Below are 20,343 nucleotides of genomic sequence, written 5' to 3'. Positions count from 1 at the left end.
TTGTGCCGCGGGGTGGATGCTCTCCTCCCGGGGAGGGGCTTCCTGCGCTGCCCCGGCACGAAAATAGCCCCCAGCCCCGCTCCTCCACTGCCCCAGCGAGGCCAGGCAGGCTGGAGCCGGGGGACGCCTGCTCAGCCCCCTGCCCTGTCCCGCAGCCCACCCACGGCTCCCGAGCCTTGGGGCTGGGACACAGCCCCAGTGCACACGAAAGGGAGCTCTTTGCATCCAAACCCCTTCCCGCAGCACGGGGAGGATGGATGCGGGACCCCGGGGCTCACCCTGCCAAGCATCACACGGGGTTCCTTCACCTTACACCCCCCAGGGAAACTCGTCCAGAACGGGGAGTGTTTCCAACAGGATTTGGCTCAGAACCTTTCCAGCACCTCCTCTGAGTGCTGTGGTGATGCCCAGCACACGCTGCTCACCCCAACCAGAGCTGGAGCTCCACAAATGCCACTGCCAGCCCCAAACTCACACCAAAACAGCAACAGAAGGGAACAGTGTCAATGCACAAGGGACGGGCAGACAGGGCTGTGTGGGGCATGCGGCTGGATCTGCAGGGCTTTGGGATGCAGAGCCTCCCAGCCTCTGCAGCAGCACAAGCACCCACCATCATCACAGAATCCTGGAATGGTGTGGACTGGAAGGGACCTTCAAGTTCATCTCATTCAGACACCTTCCACTACCCCGAGTTGCTCTAAGCCAAGTCCAACCTGGCCCTGAACACTTCCAGGGACGAGGATTGCATCTCCACGTGCCCCAGGCTCCATTCCCGAGGTGCCGAGCTGGAGCTGCTCCAGAGCCCACCCCAGCCCGGTGACACGCGATGCCAGAGCCCGGCGACATCAATAATGCAGCGGGGTCAGCGCCAGGGTCCCCACAGCTCCGCCCGACTGCTGCCGCTGCTTCGGGATTGAAGCACTAATCCCAAAGGCAAGGGATCCCTGTGCCACTCCTGGCTGAGCTCCCACAGAATGCGGACCCCTCATGGCCACGGGGATGCCCAAGGCAAGGACTTAGGGGGCTGGCAGAGGCTTTCCAGCCCCACAGGCACCTTCCCTTCCTCATCCACCCCATCCCATGTCCTCAGCCAGGAACAGCCGTGCAGCCCCCATTTGTCTTCAAGCACAGACGGGCACAGCTCCCAGGGTGACATATCCCTGCTGTCCCCATGGGCACGAACACGGCTTCCCTTCGGCTCTGCCCTCCCAGACCCACAGCATCCCCAAAAATAGCTGCTGTGGGAAGGGGAGGGAATGCACCGGCCACAGCCACAGCTCCTTGGGCTCTGTGCCCGAGGGTTTCCCCAAACCTCTGTCTGCACAGCAGGAACCTCACCCAGGCTGTGCCAGGGCTGAGCTTTGCCATCTTTCCCATCACCCTCTCCCACAGATCTGAGCCTGCCACAGGGAGTGGAAGATGCTGCAGGGAAGTGCTTTAATTCAAACCATCCACTTATTTATTTTTTTAAATTGCATAATTGCTGCAGACATTTCTGCTCATGTTTGGTTTTATTACATCTTTGTGGTTATTCTACAAGCCCTAAATTTTGGGCCTCAACTGAGTTGGCAAAGTGCTCCAAAAACATCTGTCCTGAGTTACCCCCCTTGCCGCTCTGTGGCAGAAGACATCACAACACAAGGGGTTTATTTGCAACAGAGAGAAGTTCTTACTCCTGACCCAAAGAGAAGGGTAAATATTTACTGCCTCGAGGTCAGCACTGACCCTACACCTGGTCCCAACAGGCACCCAGCCGTCGTCCTTCAGAGAGCTGCACATCTGTCCCGAGACACGCAGGAGGCTCAGGAGCTGCCACCACCCCCGTGTCACCTCAGGGACACCATCCTGCTGCCTCCAGTTCCTGCCAGCAGCAATCCTAAGGCGACATGCTCCTCCCCGAGCAGGGGACAATCAACAACCAGCCACTAATTCCCCCCCCACGAAAATTCTCAGACTCAACAGGCTTGAATCCAGCAGCTACAAGCTGTGGGTTTGTTCTCCTAAGGATAAACTCTGGAGAAGTTTATCTTTCGTAGAGGTTGTAAAGGTTCCTTTGCACACCCACTCCCTGCAGACCAGAGCACAAAGGAAGGGAATTGCATCACCCCCAACACCTCTCTGGCTTTGCTGTTGTTCTTATTTCTCCTACAAACACACCTGGAGAAGACAGCGAGTCCCAAGGACAGCCCTAATGTGCTCACACAGCCTAATGGGGCTACAACAGGGTCCCACTGCCAGCACATCCCTCCCAGTGCCCAGCAGGAATGGGACAGCTGAGCCACAGCCCCTGCAAAGGTGCTGCCAGCCCTGGGCCAGGACACCTGCCCACCATGGACACCTCCGGAATGACCAGCAGCATCCAGGTGAGGCCCTGGCAGCCCTGCAGCTCACCTGCCTTCTACACACCACCAGCCCAGGCATTTAATTCCAGCCACCCATGGCCCAAAGACACCTTTGCCATTAACGCAGCTCACACCAAGCACTCAGAGCAGCCCTTGCCACACTGGGACCCCCAGCCTCACCTCCAGACCTGTCAGGGGTGCTGGAGCTTGGCAGAGCCAGAGCCCTGGGAATGCAGGAAACAGCCTGGTAGCCACCAGAGCCGGCTGGGGACAGGGGAGTACCTGGTATGGAGGACATGTACCCTGCCAGGGGGCAGAGTGGGATGGGCAGCAAGGGACAAATCCCCCAGCCCAGCAGACACAGGAATGGGCACAATTCTGTGGGACAGGACAAGGCAGCCCCGGGTCCCTGTGCCACCACGGCCACACAGGGCATGAATCCCCACGGTGCTGGGGACAGCAGAGCTGTGACAGCCACAGCTGCTGACTGCCAGCCCTGCCGACCTGCTCCCCAGGCAGGATTTTAAATATGTGCTGAATTATTCATGCCATCACCGAGGTTCCTGGAGCACGAGGTCCCGGCCACCAGGTCCCTGCCAGGGTGCACGGTGACCTCCCCAGCCATGGCAGCTCCGGGGGGATCACCCCTCTTGGGAAATAAATCTGGGACAGCACTGGGGGGGTGGCAGGGCTGTGCCCACCCTCCCTGCTCCATCACCTCCCGCTGCCCACCACAACCACCAGATTTCCCTCCTCGTTTTGTTTCAGTTGCTCGTCTCCTGAGACAAGGAGGCTGCCCTGAACAACCCCGGCCTCAAATCCAGGAAAACTCCAGCCTTTATATAAACAAATGCTGCTCACAAAAATGCAGCTCCCTGGGAGCAGCCTGGAGCATCAGCCCCAGCTTCCACAGGGGCAGGCTGGGGCCACAGGTCTGCAGGGGGGAGGGAGCTGCCTTTTCTCCTTCACTGAATGCCACAAGTGAAGCTCACAAAAACCCTAAATCTGGCTGGGGACAAATCTCTGAGTGTATCCCAGCTGTCACAGCCCCATTGCAGCAGAAATCTCCCAAAAACCCCTCACACTCGGGAGCTGCATATTCCAGTGCCTGTGATATGCTGAATTAGGGTCAGGCTCAAGCTGCCCCGTAGGAGGGACACGGCACTGGGGGCCTGAGCAGGGCAGAAATCGGGGTCCACCACCTCTTATCCACCATACCCTGGCCTCCAGCTGCTTTGGGAGCCAGCAGGAGGGACACACCACCCAGCCTAAGAGCCTGGAGCAGGTTTTACCACCTTTAATCAAGCAGGAGTGCAAGGCACAGGAGCAGGATGCAGGTCCTGCTGCTCCAGCCACCCCGGGCCTCACCCCAGAGTCACACATGGCTCCAGCACTGAGAAGTGACCTTGGCCAGGACAGCTGGCAGTGCCCAGCTCTCCTGAGAGCTGCCAAGGCAGGAGCAGACCAGCTGCTGGCCCAACATGCTCAGCAGCCTATCCCCATCCCTACACGGGGGAATCACCCCTGGAGTCCGTTCCCTTTGTCCAGCCCAAACATCAGCCCCGTCTCCAGCACGGTGAGCACTGAATGCCCAGGAAAAGCCCCTCTGAGGGAAGCACGGGCTCTGCTCCCCGCTCCCACCCCAGCCCTGCTCAGCTCTCCCAGTCCCACCCTCTCCTTGGAGGAGCCAAAACCCAAAGGCCGGAAAGGACCGTCCTGTTCCCCCGGCCTGACTTCCCGTCAGCACACGCTGCTGGATCCCAACCAGCTCACGGAACAGAGCAGGAGAGGAAATGCCCTGTTTGGAAAGCCACCCTCAGCCATGCACAGCCACCCTCTGCTTGGGAATGGCTCCTCTCCTACCGCCCATCCCAGGGGGACTCCAAGCCCCAGGGGAAACACAGCCACCATCATCCTCACACAGGCCATCCAGCAGCTTCAAATCAGGCAATAAATACAGAAAAATAAAACACTGCCTCCAAGCCTGCCCCTGGCAACCCCAGGGAAGGAGGATCCTCCTCTGCAAGATTCCAAACAGCTCCAGAGGCAAGGACCTGAGGTGAGACCCCTTCTACTGCTGGGCTCCTCCTGCCTCATACCAGCATCACCCCGTATCTGCACAGGGGGATTTCCCCACAAGAGGTTCCTGAGGACCCAGCATTTTCCTGACTTTCCCATGGATGTCTTCCTGGCAGCTCAGCAGCCACTTCTGGGCCAGCACTCAGCCACCACAACTGCTCCAAGGGGACAGACACCGACCTGGCACTGCAGCCCCTGCAGGGCCCCCAGGCAGGAGGAGGAGGGGGATGCCCACGGCAGCTCCAGGCTGAAGAGGCTGTTGAGCACCAGTGCTTGTGGCCAGCAGCACAGGAGAGAGGGAACACGGACGGGAAGGGACAGATGGCTGTGGAGCAGGGCTGGAGTGTCCAGCTCGGCCACACAGCACCCATACAGCTCCGGCTACGTTCCCACCTGGAGCAGGGGCAGCCTGGGAGCCAGCCCCGCTATCAGCCCAGCACAAGCCTGCGCCGTCTCCGCCAGCCCCTGCAGCCATGGAAACTGGACGTTTTCCACCCCGAATTCCTTCCCTTTTGGAAAGGAGTTTACTAATAAAAGGCACTTAGTGCCGAATCACAGGCCAGACCCAGGCTGCTTAAAAAGAGCCAATTTCCTTCCTATTTTGCCCCAGATGTTCCCTCCCTCCTGCAAATAATGGTGGGAGAGAAGCTCATTCATGAGCTCCAGCTTGGCCACAGCCTTGCTCTGGGCAGCCTGTCCTGGGGGAGGCTGGGACACTGACCTCGGCTGAGGCACTGCAGGGTCACTCGTCTGCAGGGCTGACAACCCCCCACAGGTCCCCCCAGCAGCTCAGGAGACCCTCAGGGGGCACCAGAGGGGAGGGAATGCACAGCCCCCAACAGCCAATGCTGCTTGGAGCCAAAGATTCCAAAGGGCAGCTTGGGACACATGGGGTCCCCAAGCTGGCAGTAACACACAGAAGGTTTTTCTCTGATGGGACAAGCCGTGCTCAAAGAGGGAGGAGATCCCAGGGGGTCACACCCACTCCCCACAGCCCCGCTCTGCCCTCACCTTCCTACTGCCATGTGAGGAGAAGCTGTGGGAATTCCTCTGGAGGCTGCCCCCACTGAGATCCAGCTGAGGCTTCCACACCTCCCCATTGTCGCTGGCCAGGGCCTTGGCAGGTGGCACGGCAGAGCTGAGCAGGATCCCATTGTGCACCATGTCCTCCGTGCAGGTGAGCCGCAGGCTGCACAGGTACTCGTCCGTCTCCTTGTCCACCACCAGCAAGCGCGTCTCCGTCTCCACGGCCTTGATGCGCTGCACGACCTGGGAACGACAGGGACAGCTCAGCATGAGCCCAGGGGACACTCGGGGATGGCAGGAGCTGCACCCAAGGGCCATGAGCTCCCCCACAGTGCTGCAGCTTCGGTCTGGGTGAGGGTTTGTGATGGCTTCCAGCCATCAGTGATGGGGAGAAGGGCAGAGCACAGCTTTGGGAGATCCCTGGCAATGATGGTGCTGGCTCTTCCAGCCTGGGCCTTGCAGCCACACAGCAGCTCTGCCCAGGCCACCTGGGACCACCTCCTGCTCAGTCAGGAGCTTCCAGATACTGTCACTGCTCCCCAAGCATCAGCAAACCTCTGCCTGGCACTGTCCCTTGGGGGGACAGCACAGTCTGCCCCACCAAGCAACACCCTCATTTCCTTGATCCAGGGTGTCTTTCTACTCCCATACCCAGGGCAGCAGCCAGGGTGCACAGGAAGGCTCCAAGCACCCATGTGGGCAGCTGGGGGCTGGACTGTCCCCAGCCACACTGATGTACAGGCTACCCCTAGTCTGGGTGGATTTAGGAAGGAAATGGCCCAATCCATGCATCCATCCCCAGTCCGTGCTGGGGACCAGCAGAGATAAGGGAAGCCAGTGCTGGGAGCAGGAGATGAGCCCATCCCTGCCAGGATCCAGCTCCAGGCAGCGCTGAATGGGGACATTGTCCTGCTGCTGCCCAGCTCCTTCGCAGGGATCAGTGACTGGCAGAGGCTCCAACAGACACTCACAGTGGGGAGAGCCAGGAGGAGCTGATCCCACAGCCAGGCAGGGGGTAAATCCCACCAGGGTGGGCTATGATGGAAACAGGGAAAATCCAGAACATCTACAGGGAAACCACCTCCAGACTCACTGCTGGCAGCCACGGAGGGCACCTCCTCCCTGCACAGGCCTTCATCCCAAGGAGGAGGAGGGGTGGCATTGCTGGCTGCGCTGCTCAGCTGCCATTGCCAGCCATGGGGTGGCCCTGAACACCCCAGACATGCTGGGAACCCCCCAAAAGCAGCCTTGGGCTCCTTGCAGGGCTCCTGCTCTGATCTAGGTCACAGTGACCAGACACGCCAAGGTTAGAGCGACAAACGAGCCTAATGCGCAATTAACCAGCGTTTATTTACTCCCTGCAAGCTCCACTCAAGGTCAACAGAGCCAGTATCTGCAAACAAGAAAAAAAAACAGCCCGCAAGAAATTTACAGGCTGCAGACAAGGCTGCTCGTCCTGAACTAACTCATCCACTGCAGCCTCCGCCTGCACGGCGGCGATGCCGGGGCTCCCACCCATAACCAGCCTGGAGGGTGCTGACCCGTCAGGCCCAGAAAATCCATCTGCTCCCGTCCAGATCCATTTAGATCTGACATCAGACGGTGCTGCTGACACCAGCAGTGCCTGTGCAGGGACACTTCTCCCAGAGGGGGCTTGGCAGCAGCAGCCAACCCGCAGCAACAAAGATGCAGATGGGGAATGTGCTGGCCCTGCAGTGACATCCCCCAGACCCCACAGCTTGGGTGCTCCAGGCAGCACAGGGAATCACAGGGGTCCCACAGACTGCAGAGAAACTCAGAGGGTCTACAGAAGGGTCTGAACCTGGTGTGGAGCAGTGTTGGGCTCATCCCATTGACAAACCCCTCAACAGCCACAGCAAGAGCAGCGATGGAGCAAAGGTCCCACAAGCGCCAGGGGCTGAGCCAGGCAGGGATGGAGAGCAGCACAGAGCAGCCCCCTACCCCCTCCCCACGAGGGGGATGAGCAGAAGGGGATGTGAGGAGCCCCCCAAGGCAGCAGGTCTTGCTGGGGACAGAGCAGAGAGATGGGAGGCAAAGCAGCAGCCCTCGGAAAGGTCCTGCCCAGCACCGTACCCGCTTCCGAGCCATGCTCCCGGCCTCGAGTCCTTCTGGCTTCTGGAGACAATGCAGCCTCCCCAGCACATCTGGGATCTTCTCAGCACCCGACCCAGCCCCATGATTTCCGCAGCTCCACCCAAGCAGACTTTCACCCCTGGCGACAGCAGCGCCAGCCCGGCAGAGCCGGCCGGGGCCCTTCCACCCTTGCCAAACAACAGCCACCCAGCAAGGGACTCACGGTGCCACCAGGAGCAGCTCCTGCAGAGGTGCCCATGCCCTGCTCCATGCTGCCAGGCTCTGAAGGGACCAGGAGGCTTTCCCTGCTCCGGGCACAGCGGGAGGGCAGGAGCTGTGGCTCTGCCCCGTTTGGAGGAACCCAGGAGCCAGGATACAACTTTGCATCCAAGACATGAAACGTCCAGAGAACAAGCTCTGCCTTCGCTCCTTGGGCAAGGCCAGGAAAAAAACAGAGAACAAAGACAAAAATGCTGCCAGCTTCAGCTGGAAACACAGTTACACCCAAACAGCAAGGCCTTGTGTCCTGCGGGCTCCGGCCCTATGCACATGGAGAAGTGCTACTTAGTCAAGGTTGGGGAAGGAGCAGCACAAGGAAGGGCCACGGTGAGGTGGCAGCTCAAAGCCATCGTGTGACCTGCCATGGCATTGCCCTTCCCACGGCCCATCAGTGCCAGGTAGTTTTTGGGGGAAAGAAGAGGTTCTTGTGGTATCGAGGCAGGAAAAAGGGTGATCCCAGAGCAGCAGGGCTGCTCCTGCTCCCACCACTTGCACACTTGTAGATCCCAGTGCCATGGCAGCTGCAGCAAGGCACTGAGTGCCTTGACACCCTGGATGGGACACCCTGTTCCAATCACTGCTCTGCAGCAGGGAGCGAGTGCCAGGGCTCCATCCTACTGCCAGCAGCAAAAAAATGGAAAAAAGAGAAATTTCCCCCTCCCATTTCACTTGACCTACTGGGACGCCCCAGCACGTTTCAAAGACACAGCTGGCTCCGCTATCGCCCGTCCCCAGCAGCCCAGTGCCAGCAGGGAGCTCTGGTGGCTTCCAAGGCACCACAGGAACACAGCTCTCCTTCCTGCCCAGCCAGATCAAAGATGGGGATCCTCCTTCAAGGGGTTTGAAATCACATTCAGGACAAACATCAACTTTCACACAGCTGGCTCAGATCATCAAAACAAGCTCGATTACCCACGAAACCCCACCAGGCTCATGGAGAGGAGTTCATGGGGCTTTACTGGAGCCACCTGGACAGCTCAGCCTCACCTTCAGCACAGCAACATCCACACCTGGGGGTGAGGTCTGGGAACCCACAGCCTCCCCAAAACTCTGCGGGGTTGAGGCACATCCCAGCTCTGCCCCCATGCAGAGCTGGCAGTAGGGCTGACCAGATGTTTTAAGTTACTAAAACACTAAATCCTGCAGAGCCCCACGAGCCACGAGGCAAATTGTGCCCCTGCCAGGCTCCAAGTGTCCAGCAGGACTGGAGCAGCTTGAACCTCACCGCTTCTTTTTTTTCTCATTGCTTGTTTTTTTCTGCATTTCTTGGTTTTTTTAGACTAAATTGTTTGACAAATGCAAGTTCCAGTTTTACAAGCAGAAAATGCCACAGCCTGAAACAACTTCTGTCGGAGAGCTGAGAAACAGCTCCCTTGGACCTCCCCGGTCACCGCGTGGTCAGGAAGAGCCACGACTCCCCTCCTATCGCTCTCTGGCCAGCCCAACTGCTGAACATCTGCACAGCTTTATCTGGAGATTTTAAGGCATCTTCCTACACTCTGGGCTGCACAAGCAGGCGCAGCTCGCCCAAAGCAGCCAAGAAAACCCACAGCAGAGCCGGAAATAAAGCCCGGGTCTCCCCATTCCTTTCCACCACAGATTACATAACGCGGCAGAGCCCTGCCCAACCCCACACACCTTCGGCTTTCCCACCTTGACACGATTACAACATCCTGTGCCCAGCAGCGCGACCCCGCACCCGCCCGCACACAGCTGCGGGTGCCGGGGCACGCAAAGCCCCCCCGCAGCCCCAGCCTGGCATCTGGGGGGGCATCCACCCCGCCGCTGCACCCACCAGCACTGCCCAGGCCGGGGATGCTCTAGCAAAGATATTTTGGGTGAACCCCCCCCCCCCCCCTTTCGCCCGCCGCAGGGAGCTGGAGCCGGGCACAGCCCCGCCGCCGGGGTGCCCAGCCCGGGGTGCCGCGGTGCCCGTTCCCGCTGTCCCCCGGTCCGTGCCCGCACCTGGTGATGCGTCTCCTGCTCCACGTTGAGTCCGTTCACCTCGACGACGCGGTCCCCGGCGCGCAGCCCCGCCGCCTCGGCGGGCGAGCCGGGCTCCACTTTGCGGATGAACTGGCCGCTCTTGCCCTTCTCGCCGTGCAGGTGAAAGCCGTAGCCGCTCTCCCCCTTGAGCATTCGGCACAGCCGCGGCTTCAGCTGGTCCTTAGCCATGGCCGGCGGCGGAGCGGCGGCGGCGGCAGCGGAGGCTGGGCGGGCGCGGGGCCGCTTTTATGGGCGGCCCGGGGCGGGCGCCGAGGGGCGGGTCGGGACCAGGGCCGGCGCCGAGGCCGAGGCCGGGGCTGGGGCTGGGGCTGCGGCTGCGGCCGGCGGTGGGAGCGGGGCAGGAGCAGGGCGAGGGGCCGGGGCGATGCGCAGCTCGGCCATGCTGTGGCTGCCCCGCGGCACCGGGAGCGCGGCGGGCGGGGACGGCGGCGGGACGGGAGGGGACGGGGCGGAGCCGCAGCGAGGGACGGGGCGGGCGGGGCGAGACCGGCATCGGAACCGGCACCGGCACCGGCACCGGCACCGGCACCGGCAGCAGCAGCCGATGGAGCCCCGGGGCCAAAACCCTCCCAGCAGCAGCCATCTGGTTGGAACCCTGTGGCGCAGGGTGCCTGGAGAAGCTGTGGCTGCCCCTGGATCCCTGGGAGTGTCCAAGGCCAGGTTGGACGGGGCTTGGAGCAGCCTGGGATAGTGGAAGGTGTTCCTGCCCATGGCAGGGGGTGGGACTGGATGGACTTTAAGGTCCTTCCAACCCAAACCATCCCAGGATTCGATGAATCCTGGTGGGGAAAGGCTCCCACTCCATCCCAGCTGACCTTTGGAGAGGCCATCCGGGTTTCACCTGGACTGAGTTTGTTTAATGAAACACAGAGATCCCCATCTTCACCCTTTTGCATTCCTCGTCTTCATTTCCTTGAAATCTTTTATAAGGTGGGTGTGACCCAGACCAGCTGTCACAGTGATGGCACTGAGTGTCACATTTCTTTGACACAGGTTCTCAGGCCTTTCTCTGCAGTTTCTCCTTCCTTAACAGCTTTCCTACCAGATTTTACAGTGCTGAAGCAAACACAGCAGCCAGTTGGAGGCTGGAAATAAAAGGCTCCAGAAATTAATATTGATTTACTTTTAATATGTAGTTTGCTTTAAAAAACCTATTTCCACTGCAGTTATACATAAAGTCACCCTTAAAAACCCTTGAACCAAAAAGATGCTTGGAGACCGTATCCTGAAAAATCACGGCATTATTTATCTCTGTCAGTTCTTCCCACCTCATTCCCTGCAGGCAGTGGAATGTTCTTTGGGAGCTGCAGACAAGGGGCTGGGTGGGGAGCACTGGGTGCTGTCCCTTGGGGTGTTTGTCACCGTGGGGTGGGAATAGGCTCAGCCCCTGGCTCCAGACACACTTGGCAGCCACGAGGTCCCACCAGGGAGGATGTGATGTCCCACCAAAGGAGGATGCTTTGGTCCCATCGGGAGGATGTGATGCCCCACCAGGAGGATGTGATGTCCCACCAAGGGAGGATGTTTTAGTTCCTCCAGTGACGATGCTTTGGTCCCACCAAGGCTCCTCCACTCCCTGTGTCACTCCAGCAGCGCCAACGTCAGCACAAAATCCTGGGTGACACAAGAGGAGAGCTGAGAAACTCGGAGGCCGTTTTATTTGCTGTACAACACAAGTGCTCCCTTGAGCCTCTTTGTGGAGTCCTGAAGCTTTTTATCGGGCTAGAGGAGTGCGAATAATTGATTTTTCCACTCACTGGCTAAACCAAAAAACTGGAGGGAAGGGGGGAGGAGAAGGAATTGTTTCAAGTTTATTTGAACCAAAAAGTTTTTCTTTTGATTCAGCGCAATAAAAACACAGAGGGAGAAAATCTTTCGGGTGGTCGGAGTGAATATTTTAACCCTTTTGAATGTTTTTTTAAAAGCATTGGGAGCAGGCAAATTAAAAAAAAAAAAAAAAAAAGAAAGAAAATATTTCAAAAAGGAGGGAAACACTTGTTTGAATTTTTTTTTTAAATGCTCTCTTTTAAGCACAAGCATTTTCTCAAGTGTGCCCTGGATTTATTGATTTTTTCGACCTCAGTGTCTCCAAAAGGCATTTTTTCCCCCAAAACCCTATCTATTTATTGTAGAGAACATAGGGGACTTGGTAGAGCCCTGACTCAGCACTGGAGTGCTTGCCTAAGCACCTTGTGAGCCTAAAATGGAACATTTATTTTGTGATCCTTCTACTTTAGGGGCTGTGGTTGTGCCTCTGGCACAAAGCTCCGGGCTGTGCTGCCTGTCCTGGGACACACAGCTTGGTGCATCCTTTGGCATGGCCGTGGATCACAGGGAAATGCTGCATTTTTTCACTGCAGCTGATGGAGAAGGAGCTGGAAGGAGCATCAAAATACATCGTGCAAAGGTGCATCCTCACAAGGTACAAAAATTCCTTTGGTTCTTCCCATCCTGCCTTTTCCCATCCTCCCAAGTCTCATTGAAAAAAAAAAAAAGAGAGTGCACAGAGAGGTTCCTGCACCCTGGAATGACAGAGCCTTGGGTAAATCCTGCAGATCCTGCTCAGGCAGAATTTTTCCATTTAAATTTCGGTGCATTTTGATTTGGGCAGATATTTAAGTCCAGACTGGAAGCAGAGGCAGTCCGGGGACCTGGGAGCTCACTGACTTGGAAGGGATTGAGCTCTTTTTGGTCAACATCTGCTTCCAGTTCCCTCCTTGCACTTGGTTGAGCAGCGACAGAGAATTCCACCTGTGTCCTGCCCTGTTTGCTTTAGGCCTGGTCCTGTTGCAACACTAATCCAAAATGCAGGTGCTGGGAAGACTTTCCCAGTTATGGAAATTAGAGTCACGCTTCAGGCTCCCTGGCAGGTCCAAGTGGGGATTTTGGGAGCCCACAAATAATCCATCTTCATTCAGAAATTGTGAAATCCTCAGCTGATTCCCTGAGTCTGCTCAGTCTGGCTTGTTCCTGAGGCAGTGGAAGGGTGAGGAGCTCTTTGAGGAGGAAGATGGTTGATGATGGAGTCACTGGGCCGTGCCAGAGCTTCCAGAGGGATGGGAGGTTTTCCACATGCCTTTGGGTCTCTTCTGCCAGAGCACACACATTGCTAAGATGCCAAGAGCCCTGTGCCTCACTCATGGCTCCGTGAGTGGCTTTGGGCAGATCTGGTGGCTTCTCTGTGTCCCCCCTCAGCCCATCCCTCTCCCAGGATGTGGGTCGCTCCCTTAAGCTGGGGGCTGGGAGCTTTTCTGGGTGAGGAATGGGCCGGGCACTGCCAGGCACCGCTCCCAGTTTTCCTGAGACCTCAGTTCCTTCCCAGCCGTGGGAGCAGCTGGCAGGGAGCTGCTCTTCCTCCCACTCAGCCTCCTCCTCCCCATCAGTGCTGGTGTTTATCCACATCTCACTCCACACCCAGCTTTCCACCCTGGAGCTGGAGCTCACCGGGCTCCACTTCCCAGGGGAGTTTGGCCACCTCCAGCACCTACTGCTGAGTGTGGAGGGAGCTCTGCCCGACCTCAGGGATGCTCCTCATGTTGGATGATCCCTGCTGGGAGCTGCAGAGCCCTTGCCACTGCAGTGATTAGCTCTAAATGGGAATTAATGAAGTCTTGGGATTTCCCACTGGCTCGCATGCTCCTTGCTCATTCCTCCCTTGTTTCACCATCACTCAGCGTGGGGCTGCTGGGCCTGGCTACTCCCAGGGGATGATTTTGAAGGGGATGATTTATTTGTGCTGCCAGAGGAACCAGGAGTGAGAGGAGAGCTCATAAAAAACACCATCTCATTTTCCCTGGGCCTCTGTGTGTGGCACTCTTGAGCTGTAAACATTTCCCAGGTTAGATTGATGGGGATAGAAGGAGAACTGATCATTAGGAGGATTAATTACAGGTTTTGTGGGTTGTGAAAGTCCAGAAAGTTCAGCTACACTGCTGAGAGCCGGGAGATCCATCTTGCACAACCTGGCAGATCCTTTATTGTCTGCAGGAGGTGGCAGAGCTGTGGGAGCTGAGCCGGAGGGGCCGGTAGTGCCGGGTGCTGTGCAGGCGTGGAGCTGGCCACGCTCCCAGCCAGGCTGGCCACACCTGAGCATTCCACGTGGGAATTCCAGAGATGCTGCTCCCACACTCCAGCACAAGCCACCCTGCTCCGCACCCACAGCGTCCCCGTGGGACAGACACCCACTACCTCTGCCAGGCAGAACAACACCTTTCCCTGGAAGAGCTGGGATGTGTCTGGTGTCTAGAGGTAAACCCCATGGATAATGCAACTCCAGAGGGACTTTATACTGAGGAGGCTGGTGCTGGCACAGCTCATTCCCTGAGCTGGTGCTGCTGATGGTGCCACACTGGCACACTGTGTCTTCCACAGCAAGGACATGGATGTAAGAGCAGCACTGGCCCTGGGGCCCTCTGTCCCTGCGAGCACTCATCCTCGGCAGCGTCCATCTCCAGGGGCAACTAGTCCTGGAAGCATCCATCCCCACAAGTACCATGTGTTCCTGGTGGCACAGGTCACCTCCATTCGTGGTGGCACAGGTCACTTCTGTTCCTGGTGGCATGTGCCCGTGGCAACTGAGCTGCCCCAAAGGAAAGCGGGTGCTCCCCAAATACAGCCCTGTGTACAGCCAACGTGGAGTGGCACCTCTGGGCTGGCAGGGCCTGGGGACACCTGAGGGGCCTGCAGGAGGGTCCTGATCCAGCATTTCCCCTTGGGCTGCCCAGGAGCAGCCCTGGACTGCCGAAGCTTGGCTGGGGACATCTATGTCAGGGCCTCAAAGCCACAGTCACTTTGTCAGTGCTCTGGACACCTTGGAAACAGAGGTTCCATCACCTCCTGATCCCTGCAGCTCCTACACCTTATATCTCCAGCCTCCATCAGTTCTCTGGCTGGTGTCAGTGGGAAGGTGTGGACAGGAGGGGATGGGAGGGATGGGGTCTCTGGCAGAGCCCAGCTCAGCACCAGGTCCTGCAGCCCAGGGCTCCCCACAGGGACATTTGGGGCCATTGCAGGGACCTTTCAGGATAGCCAGCTCTGTGCAAGGGATTTCCATCCACAGCCAGAAATGTGCTCACTCCTGGCCTGCATCCCTGAGGAACAGCTTCTGAGCAGAGCCGACGATGGAGGAAATTCCTTGGGGAGTTTTCTTCCTCCTGGTACCCGCAGGGGCCATTGTGTGTGCCCGGGCCAGCCCGGTGTGAGCTCACAGCAGCTCCCTCGGGCCGGCCGGTTCCTGTCCCAGCCTCTGCCCTTCCCAAAGCCCCCACCGGCTGCTGCTGCTCCCCTGGGAGAGGCCAGGGAACCGGGAAGGAAAGGGAGCTGCCCCGGGTTGGGGTGGGACGTCTTCCTGCCTGCCACGGTGCCTGGGATTCACCGGCCTCTTGGCCTGGAACAAAACGCATCCGCTGGCACCGCGGGCTGGGCGACGGCGGCACCGGCCGGGAAACCTCGCGGCATGGCCAGCCCCTTCTGGAACTGCAGGATGCCAAAGCAGCATCTTGGGGATGGGCCTGGGCCACATCCAGGTCCAGACCCCAGATGTGCTGCATGGGCACCCCCAGCAGCCTCATCCCTGAGCTGCCCAAATCAATACACAGAGCAGTGGGATAGGAGAGAGCCGGAGCTTCCATCCCTTCCAGGACCTGTGGCCTTGGCTGGGGCCACGCAGGCAGCGAGGCATCCACGCGGGCAATTCCCCGCCCTGCAAGAGCGCCGGGATGGGACATGGTGGCAGGGCTCATCCCCACCTCCGTGGCGATCGGTGTCACCACAAGAGGGCATGGGAAAGCCACCCGGCTGCCACTGCACTGCTGGCACCCCGTGTCCGCCCCGCCACAGCCTCCGGGACACGGTAGGATGGAAGGGATGATTTGTCCCACTGTCGCCTGGGGGTTTCTGACCCCCCCACTTATCCCAAAGAGGTACCTGGCTGCACTTTTCCCTGCAAAGCTGCTCCGGGGGATCAGGAAGCACCAGGACCCTGAATGGGGCCAGGAGCCAGTGTGCTACTGCAGCTCCTGGGCCTGTCCATGCTCCTTTCTAATGCTTTTGTCACCCCACTTTGCTCCCAGCTGCAAATCCCAGATGCTGGCATTCCCCCTGAGCATCCTTGTGGCTGCATTTCATTTTGGAACTTCCATGGGGGCCTGGACAGGGAGTCCCTGTGGCCCAAGTTGTGTGATCCCCACGGTCCAGGCATGCCAGCCCCTCAGAGTGAGGGGATGTGATGGGGAAGACCATGGGGAATGTGGCATCTCCCTCAGGATCAGCCTTCAGAAGGGATCAGATTAACATCCATTAGGGATGGCTGGGTCCTGCCCTGAGGTGGGAGGGTAACTAAATGCCTTTTTAAGCTTCCTTCCATTTATTGGGCTCATTGACCCCCGGGGAAGGCCCAGATGTCTCCAGAGAAACAGGAGCACAGAGGAAATAATTTTACAGCCCCAGTGGGGAATCAGCTCCTGCTCTACAGGAAAGATGATTTTCCAAGGTGAGGAGTGAAGGGTTTGTGGTTCAATGAGTGTCTCGCTGGGTTCACTCCAGCAACCACCACGTTCAAGTGTTCGCTCCAGACAGACAAGGGTCACTTATCCCATCATCCTTCATCGCCCCGGGCACCCTCCTGTTCAAAGCTGAGCTTTACATGTTCTACCTCATTTTATCCCTTCTTTTCCTGGAGAAGGGCAATTGGCCGCACAGGCACTCCAGGGACTGATGGCTCCTGACAGGGATGGATTCAAGTGCAGCAATTGTGTCTCATCAGGCCCATCTAAGCACCACGCCACCGAAGGGCAGGAATTGGAAAATTGTGGGAGGGGGGAAGGAGAGGGGACATGGAGGAGAAACTGGTAGGGAAACAACTGAGAGAGAATGATCCTTCATGTGTTACAGCCCCTGAAATCCTCCCTGAGAGCCAGTGAGGGGTGACAGCAGCCCCCGGGGAGAGGGGAGTGTGGCAGGAAGGGCTCGGCCTGGCCCTGCTCCCCTGACAAGCCCCATGAGGGGTTTTTTCCTTCTAGATCCCAGCCAGAGGCAGCACAAACCTTGGCAGGAGCAGGGGGTTCATCTAAAAGGGGTGGAAATCTTTCTTTTTGTCAGATTTCCTGCAAAATCCGCTGGCGGGTTAAAGCTCAGCAGTGCCAGACTCAGCCCCCCAAACCTCAGTTTTCTCTAAATCCCAGACCCCACCCGCTCCAATGCCCCTTTCCCATGTGCTCCTGCCCAGCCCTGAGGCTTCTCCCTGTTTAATGGGGATTGACATTTATTTCCATCAGTGGGAATATATAGAAATTAAACCCTGAGCAGGAAAAACACAAGAAGAGCTGTGAGGGCTCACCAAGCTTTTGTACAGCCCAGTTGAGGAAATATCCCGAAATTTTGTCATCTGAATTGGCACTTGGCCTGGCAGTTACTCCCCAACAGGCAGTAAAAAAGATTTACTGTAAAACTGCAGAAAAAATTGTGTCAAAGAGTTAAATCATGTCAGAAAAATTTGGGAGTGACCCAACTGCTGACATGTCTGCCCTGTACAGAGCCAGACCAGGTTTTGCTCTTAAAAAAACCCCACCAAGACCCCACAACAGCACCAGGAAGCCAAAGTTTCCTTTGATCACATCTCATTTTAATGAGGGCAGGTTCCAAGGAAGCGAACAGTACATGTTTAGATCAGATTGCAAACAAGCCAGTACAGAAATGTAAAAAAAATAAACAAAAATAAATATCTCCCCTGTTTCTTTCTCCCCGAGTTCATAGCGCAAGGCTGACCTGGAAACAAGATGAATTTACCACTGCGGCTGGGCAGCGGCCACGAGAAATCAGATTTTTTGGGATGTCATTGTCTGTGTGGTTTCAGAGAGGTCAGAGTACCCCGAGATCTGCCGAGGAGACCCTTCCCTGCCAGCCAGGTGAGCAGTTCCCACCCGGGGCAGTCAGTGCTCTTCTGGCACAGGAAGCATCTCCACCACGTCCGTCAGCGGGTCAGAGCCAGGTCTTCAAGCGGGAAGAGCTGGAAGAGAAGCGGGGATGGATTATTTTGGAGCATCCAGCTCCAGCACCACCTCCCTCCCCACATGGGACCTCATTTCACCTCAGTGCAGTGTTTAAACCACGGCTCCATTCACAATTTTCATTAAATCTTCTCCTCCACAGGCTCAGATCTGACCTGCAGATTCCCTTCCTGGCACTGTGCATGCAGATAAACCCCACACAGACCCAAATACCATGTTTGGAGCTGCCCACAGGGCTCCCAGTGGGAATTTGGCTGGGACACCAGGGAGATGCACGAGTGTACCCAGGTCAGAGCCTGCGGTACCCGGGATAGCACAGACGTATCCAGGGCTGGGCTGACCTGTCTGGGCTTTCCCAAAATGATTCTAATCCCAGATTTCCTCCAAAAAAATGAAGTGGGGGAGGAATATAACTGCATGTTTCAGGGGCTGATCCAACAGCTAAAAGCCTCAGTGGATTTCAGCTGGATGTTGGCTCCAGCTTTACATAAGAGGAAAGAAATGTAAAGCCTGGAGCCAGTCCTACACAGCCTGGCTGAGCACCGAGGGGCAGGAGAAGGGTCCTGAGGGGGGGCCATGCTGGGAGCATCCCAGCATCACTGGGCTGCGAGCCCCATGGATACCCCATGGACACCACTCTGGCACAGGGAGCTTGGTCCCACAGGGTGCAGGTTTGTGATGCACCAAACGGGGGACACAGAAATCCTACAATCCTGGAATGGTTTGGGTTGGAAGGGACCTTAAAGACCCTCCAGTTCCACCCCCTGCCATGAGCAGGGACAACTTCCACTACACCACGTTGCTCCAAGCCCCATCCAACCTGACCTTGGACACTTCATCCAGATCTTTTTCTGCCCTAAAGGCAAAATGCAGCCCCTCCAAACACGCACTTACTTGGTGATGCCCCTCCAAGGTTCCGTGCACCCCAATTTCCTGATGAAACCCCTGCAAGGCTCCACATTCCTCATGACCTGGTGACCCCCCAGCACCCCGAGCGCCGTAGAGTGACCTCAGGACTCCACATCCCGTGCATGGATCGCACCCCTCGAGCATCCCGGAGCATCGGCGGACCGACCGTGCCCCCCGGATCCCCCCGGGCCCCCACTCCCGCTCCCGTCCCGTCGGGCCGCGCGTTACCTGAGGCTGGCGGGGGCCGGGCGGGGGTCGGGCGGGGGCCGGGCGGGGGCCGCCCCAGCCCCAGCGCCGCCGGAGCAGGCGCTGCAGGAGGCGGCCGGGGCCGGGCGGCGGCGGGGCCGGGCCGGCGGCTGGGGGGCTCTCCCCGGCGGGGCGGCCCGGGGGCGGAGGGCTGTCCCCGGCGGGGGTCCCGGGGTGCCGGGGGGGCTCGGCCGGCAGCTCCCGCCGCCAGAGGTAGGGGGAGCGGCGGACCCCCATCAGCAGCCCCGAGGCGCGTCCCACCGTGTGGTACCGGGGGCTGGCGACGTGCTTGTACCAGGCGCCCGCCGGAGCGGCCGGCAGCATCAGCCCCAGCAGCACCAGGGCCCCCCAGGCGCCCCCCGACAGCTGTCCCCTCGCCATGGCGCAGGGCAGGGTGCGGGCAGGGCTGTGCCCGGCCCCGGGCGCCCCAGTGACGGCTGCCCCGAGCCCGCGCCCCGCCGGTTTATAGCGCCGTCGGGAGGGGCCCCGCGGCTCCGCCCTGCAGCCCCCGGCCGCCCTCCCCCGGCAGCCCCCCCCTGGGATGCCGGCATCCTCCCCATGGCCCCCACCATCCTCTGAGCATCTCTGAGCTTTTCCCTGCAACCCGCGGCATCCCGCGCATCCGTGAGCATCCCCCTTGTTGCCTTTAGCATCCTCCCCATGGCCCCAGGCATCCTCTGAGCATCCTTGAACATCCCCCGAAACACAGAGCAACCCGACCGTCCGTGGCCATCCTCCTTGAAGCCTTCAGCATCGTCCCCATGGCCTCAAGCATCCTCTGAGCATTCCCTCGCAGCCTGGAGCATCCCAAGCATTCTTGAGCATCCTCCGTGTTCCCTCTGGTGAAGTGCTCAAGCCCATTTGCAGTGGATTTGTCAGGCTGCTTCCCCTCCTCTTCTGCCACACACTTCTTAAATATGATACCACATCAATTTTGCCAGTCCAGTCAGGTGACTTCCCCCCGCCCCAGATTCCTTAATGAAACCAAGCAGGTCAAGTTTATGCTCATCAGAGAGCAATTCCAGTTCCTCCTGTTTATTAGGGAAGTTCTTGGCTTTATACGCTGAACTAGGACTAAATAATTTCTGGGGTTTTTTTCAGGCCACACAATAACTTAATTAATTTTAATCTCAGCATCTTAGAATCCTGGAATGGTTTGGGTTGGAAAGGACCTTAAAGCCCATCCAGTCCCATCCCCTGCCATGGGCAGAGACACCTTCCACTATCCCAAGGTGTTCCAAGCCCAGTCCAACCTGGCCTTGGACACTGCCAGGGATGGGGCAGAGGTTGGTATTTCTCCTTGTTGATATTAACATGCTCCAAGGGAATCCAGCCAGGCTGCTTCCCATCATTGG

General features: G+C 58.2%; 2 protein-coding genes across 3 annotated transcripts in view; both read right to left on the bottom strand.

Moving 5' to 3' along the window:
• SLC9A3R2 (SLC9A3 regulator 2) overlaps positions 1-10,059 on the bottom strand; it is a 32,982-nt gene extending 22,923 nt beyond the window's left edge. Inside the window, exons 1-2 of one of the 2 annotated variants that reach the window (XM_032125772.1) lie at positions 9,786-10,059; positions 5,433-5,690 (exon numbers count right to left, since the gene is read on the bottom strand). In XM_032125772.1, coding sequence (XP_031981663.1) covers positions 5,433-5,690; positions 9,786-9,995 — 468 coding nt within the window. In that variant the 5' untranslated portion in view covers positions 9,996-10,059. Of the gene's footprint in view, positions 1-5,432; positions 5,691-7,541; positions 7,572-9,785 lie in introns of those variants that run through there. The other variant, XM_032125773.1, reaches the window with a different exon arrangement.
• A 7,367-nt stretch (positions 10,060-17,426) lies between these two features.
• Positions 17,427-19,916, bottom strand: NPW (neuropeptide W). Its single transcript, XM_032126406.1, is given in 3 exon segments — positions 17,427-17,832; positions 18,971-19,399; positions 19,402-19,916. Coding segments are annotated over 3 exon segments (747 nt in total). The 5' UTR covers positions 19,684-19,916; the 3' UTR covers positions 17,427-17,796.
• Positions 19,917-20,343: the final 427 nt, after the last annotated feature.

The sequence above is a fragment of the Corvus moneduloides genome, chromosome 16 (assembly GCF_009650955.1).
Source record: "Corvus moneduloides isolate bCorMon1 chromosome 16, bCorMon1.pri, whole genome shotgun sequence".
In the NCBI taxonomy this organism is placed as follows: domain Eukaryota; kingdom Metazoa; phylum Chordata; class Aves; order Passeriformes; family Corvidae; genus Corvus; species Corvus moneduloides.
The sequence above is the reverse complement of the archived record's forward strand: the minus strand, read 5'-3'. Positions and strand labels throughout refer to the sequence as shown.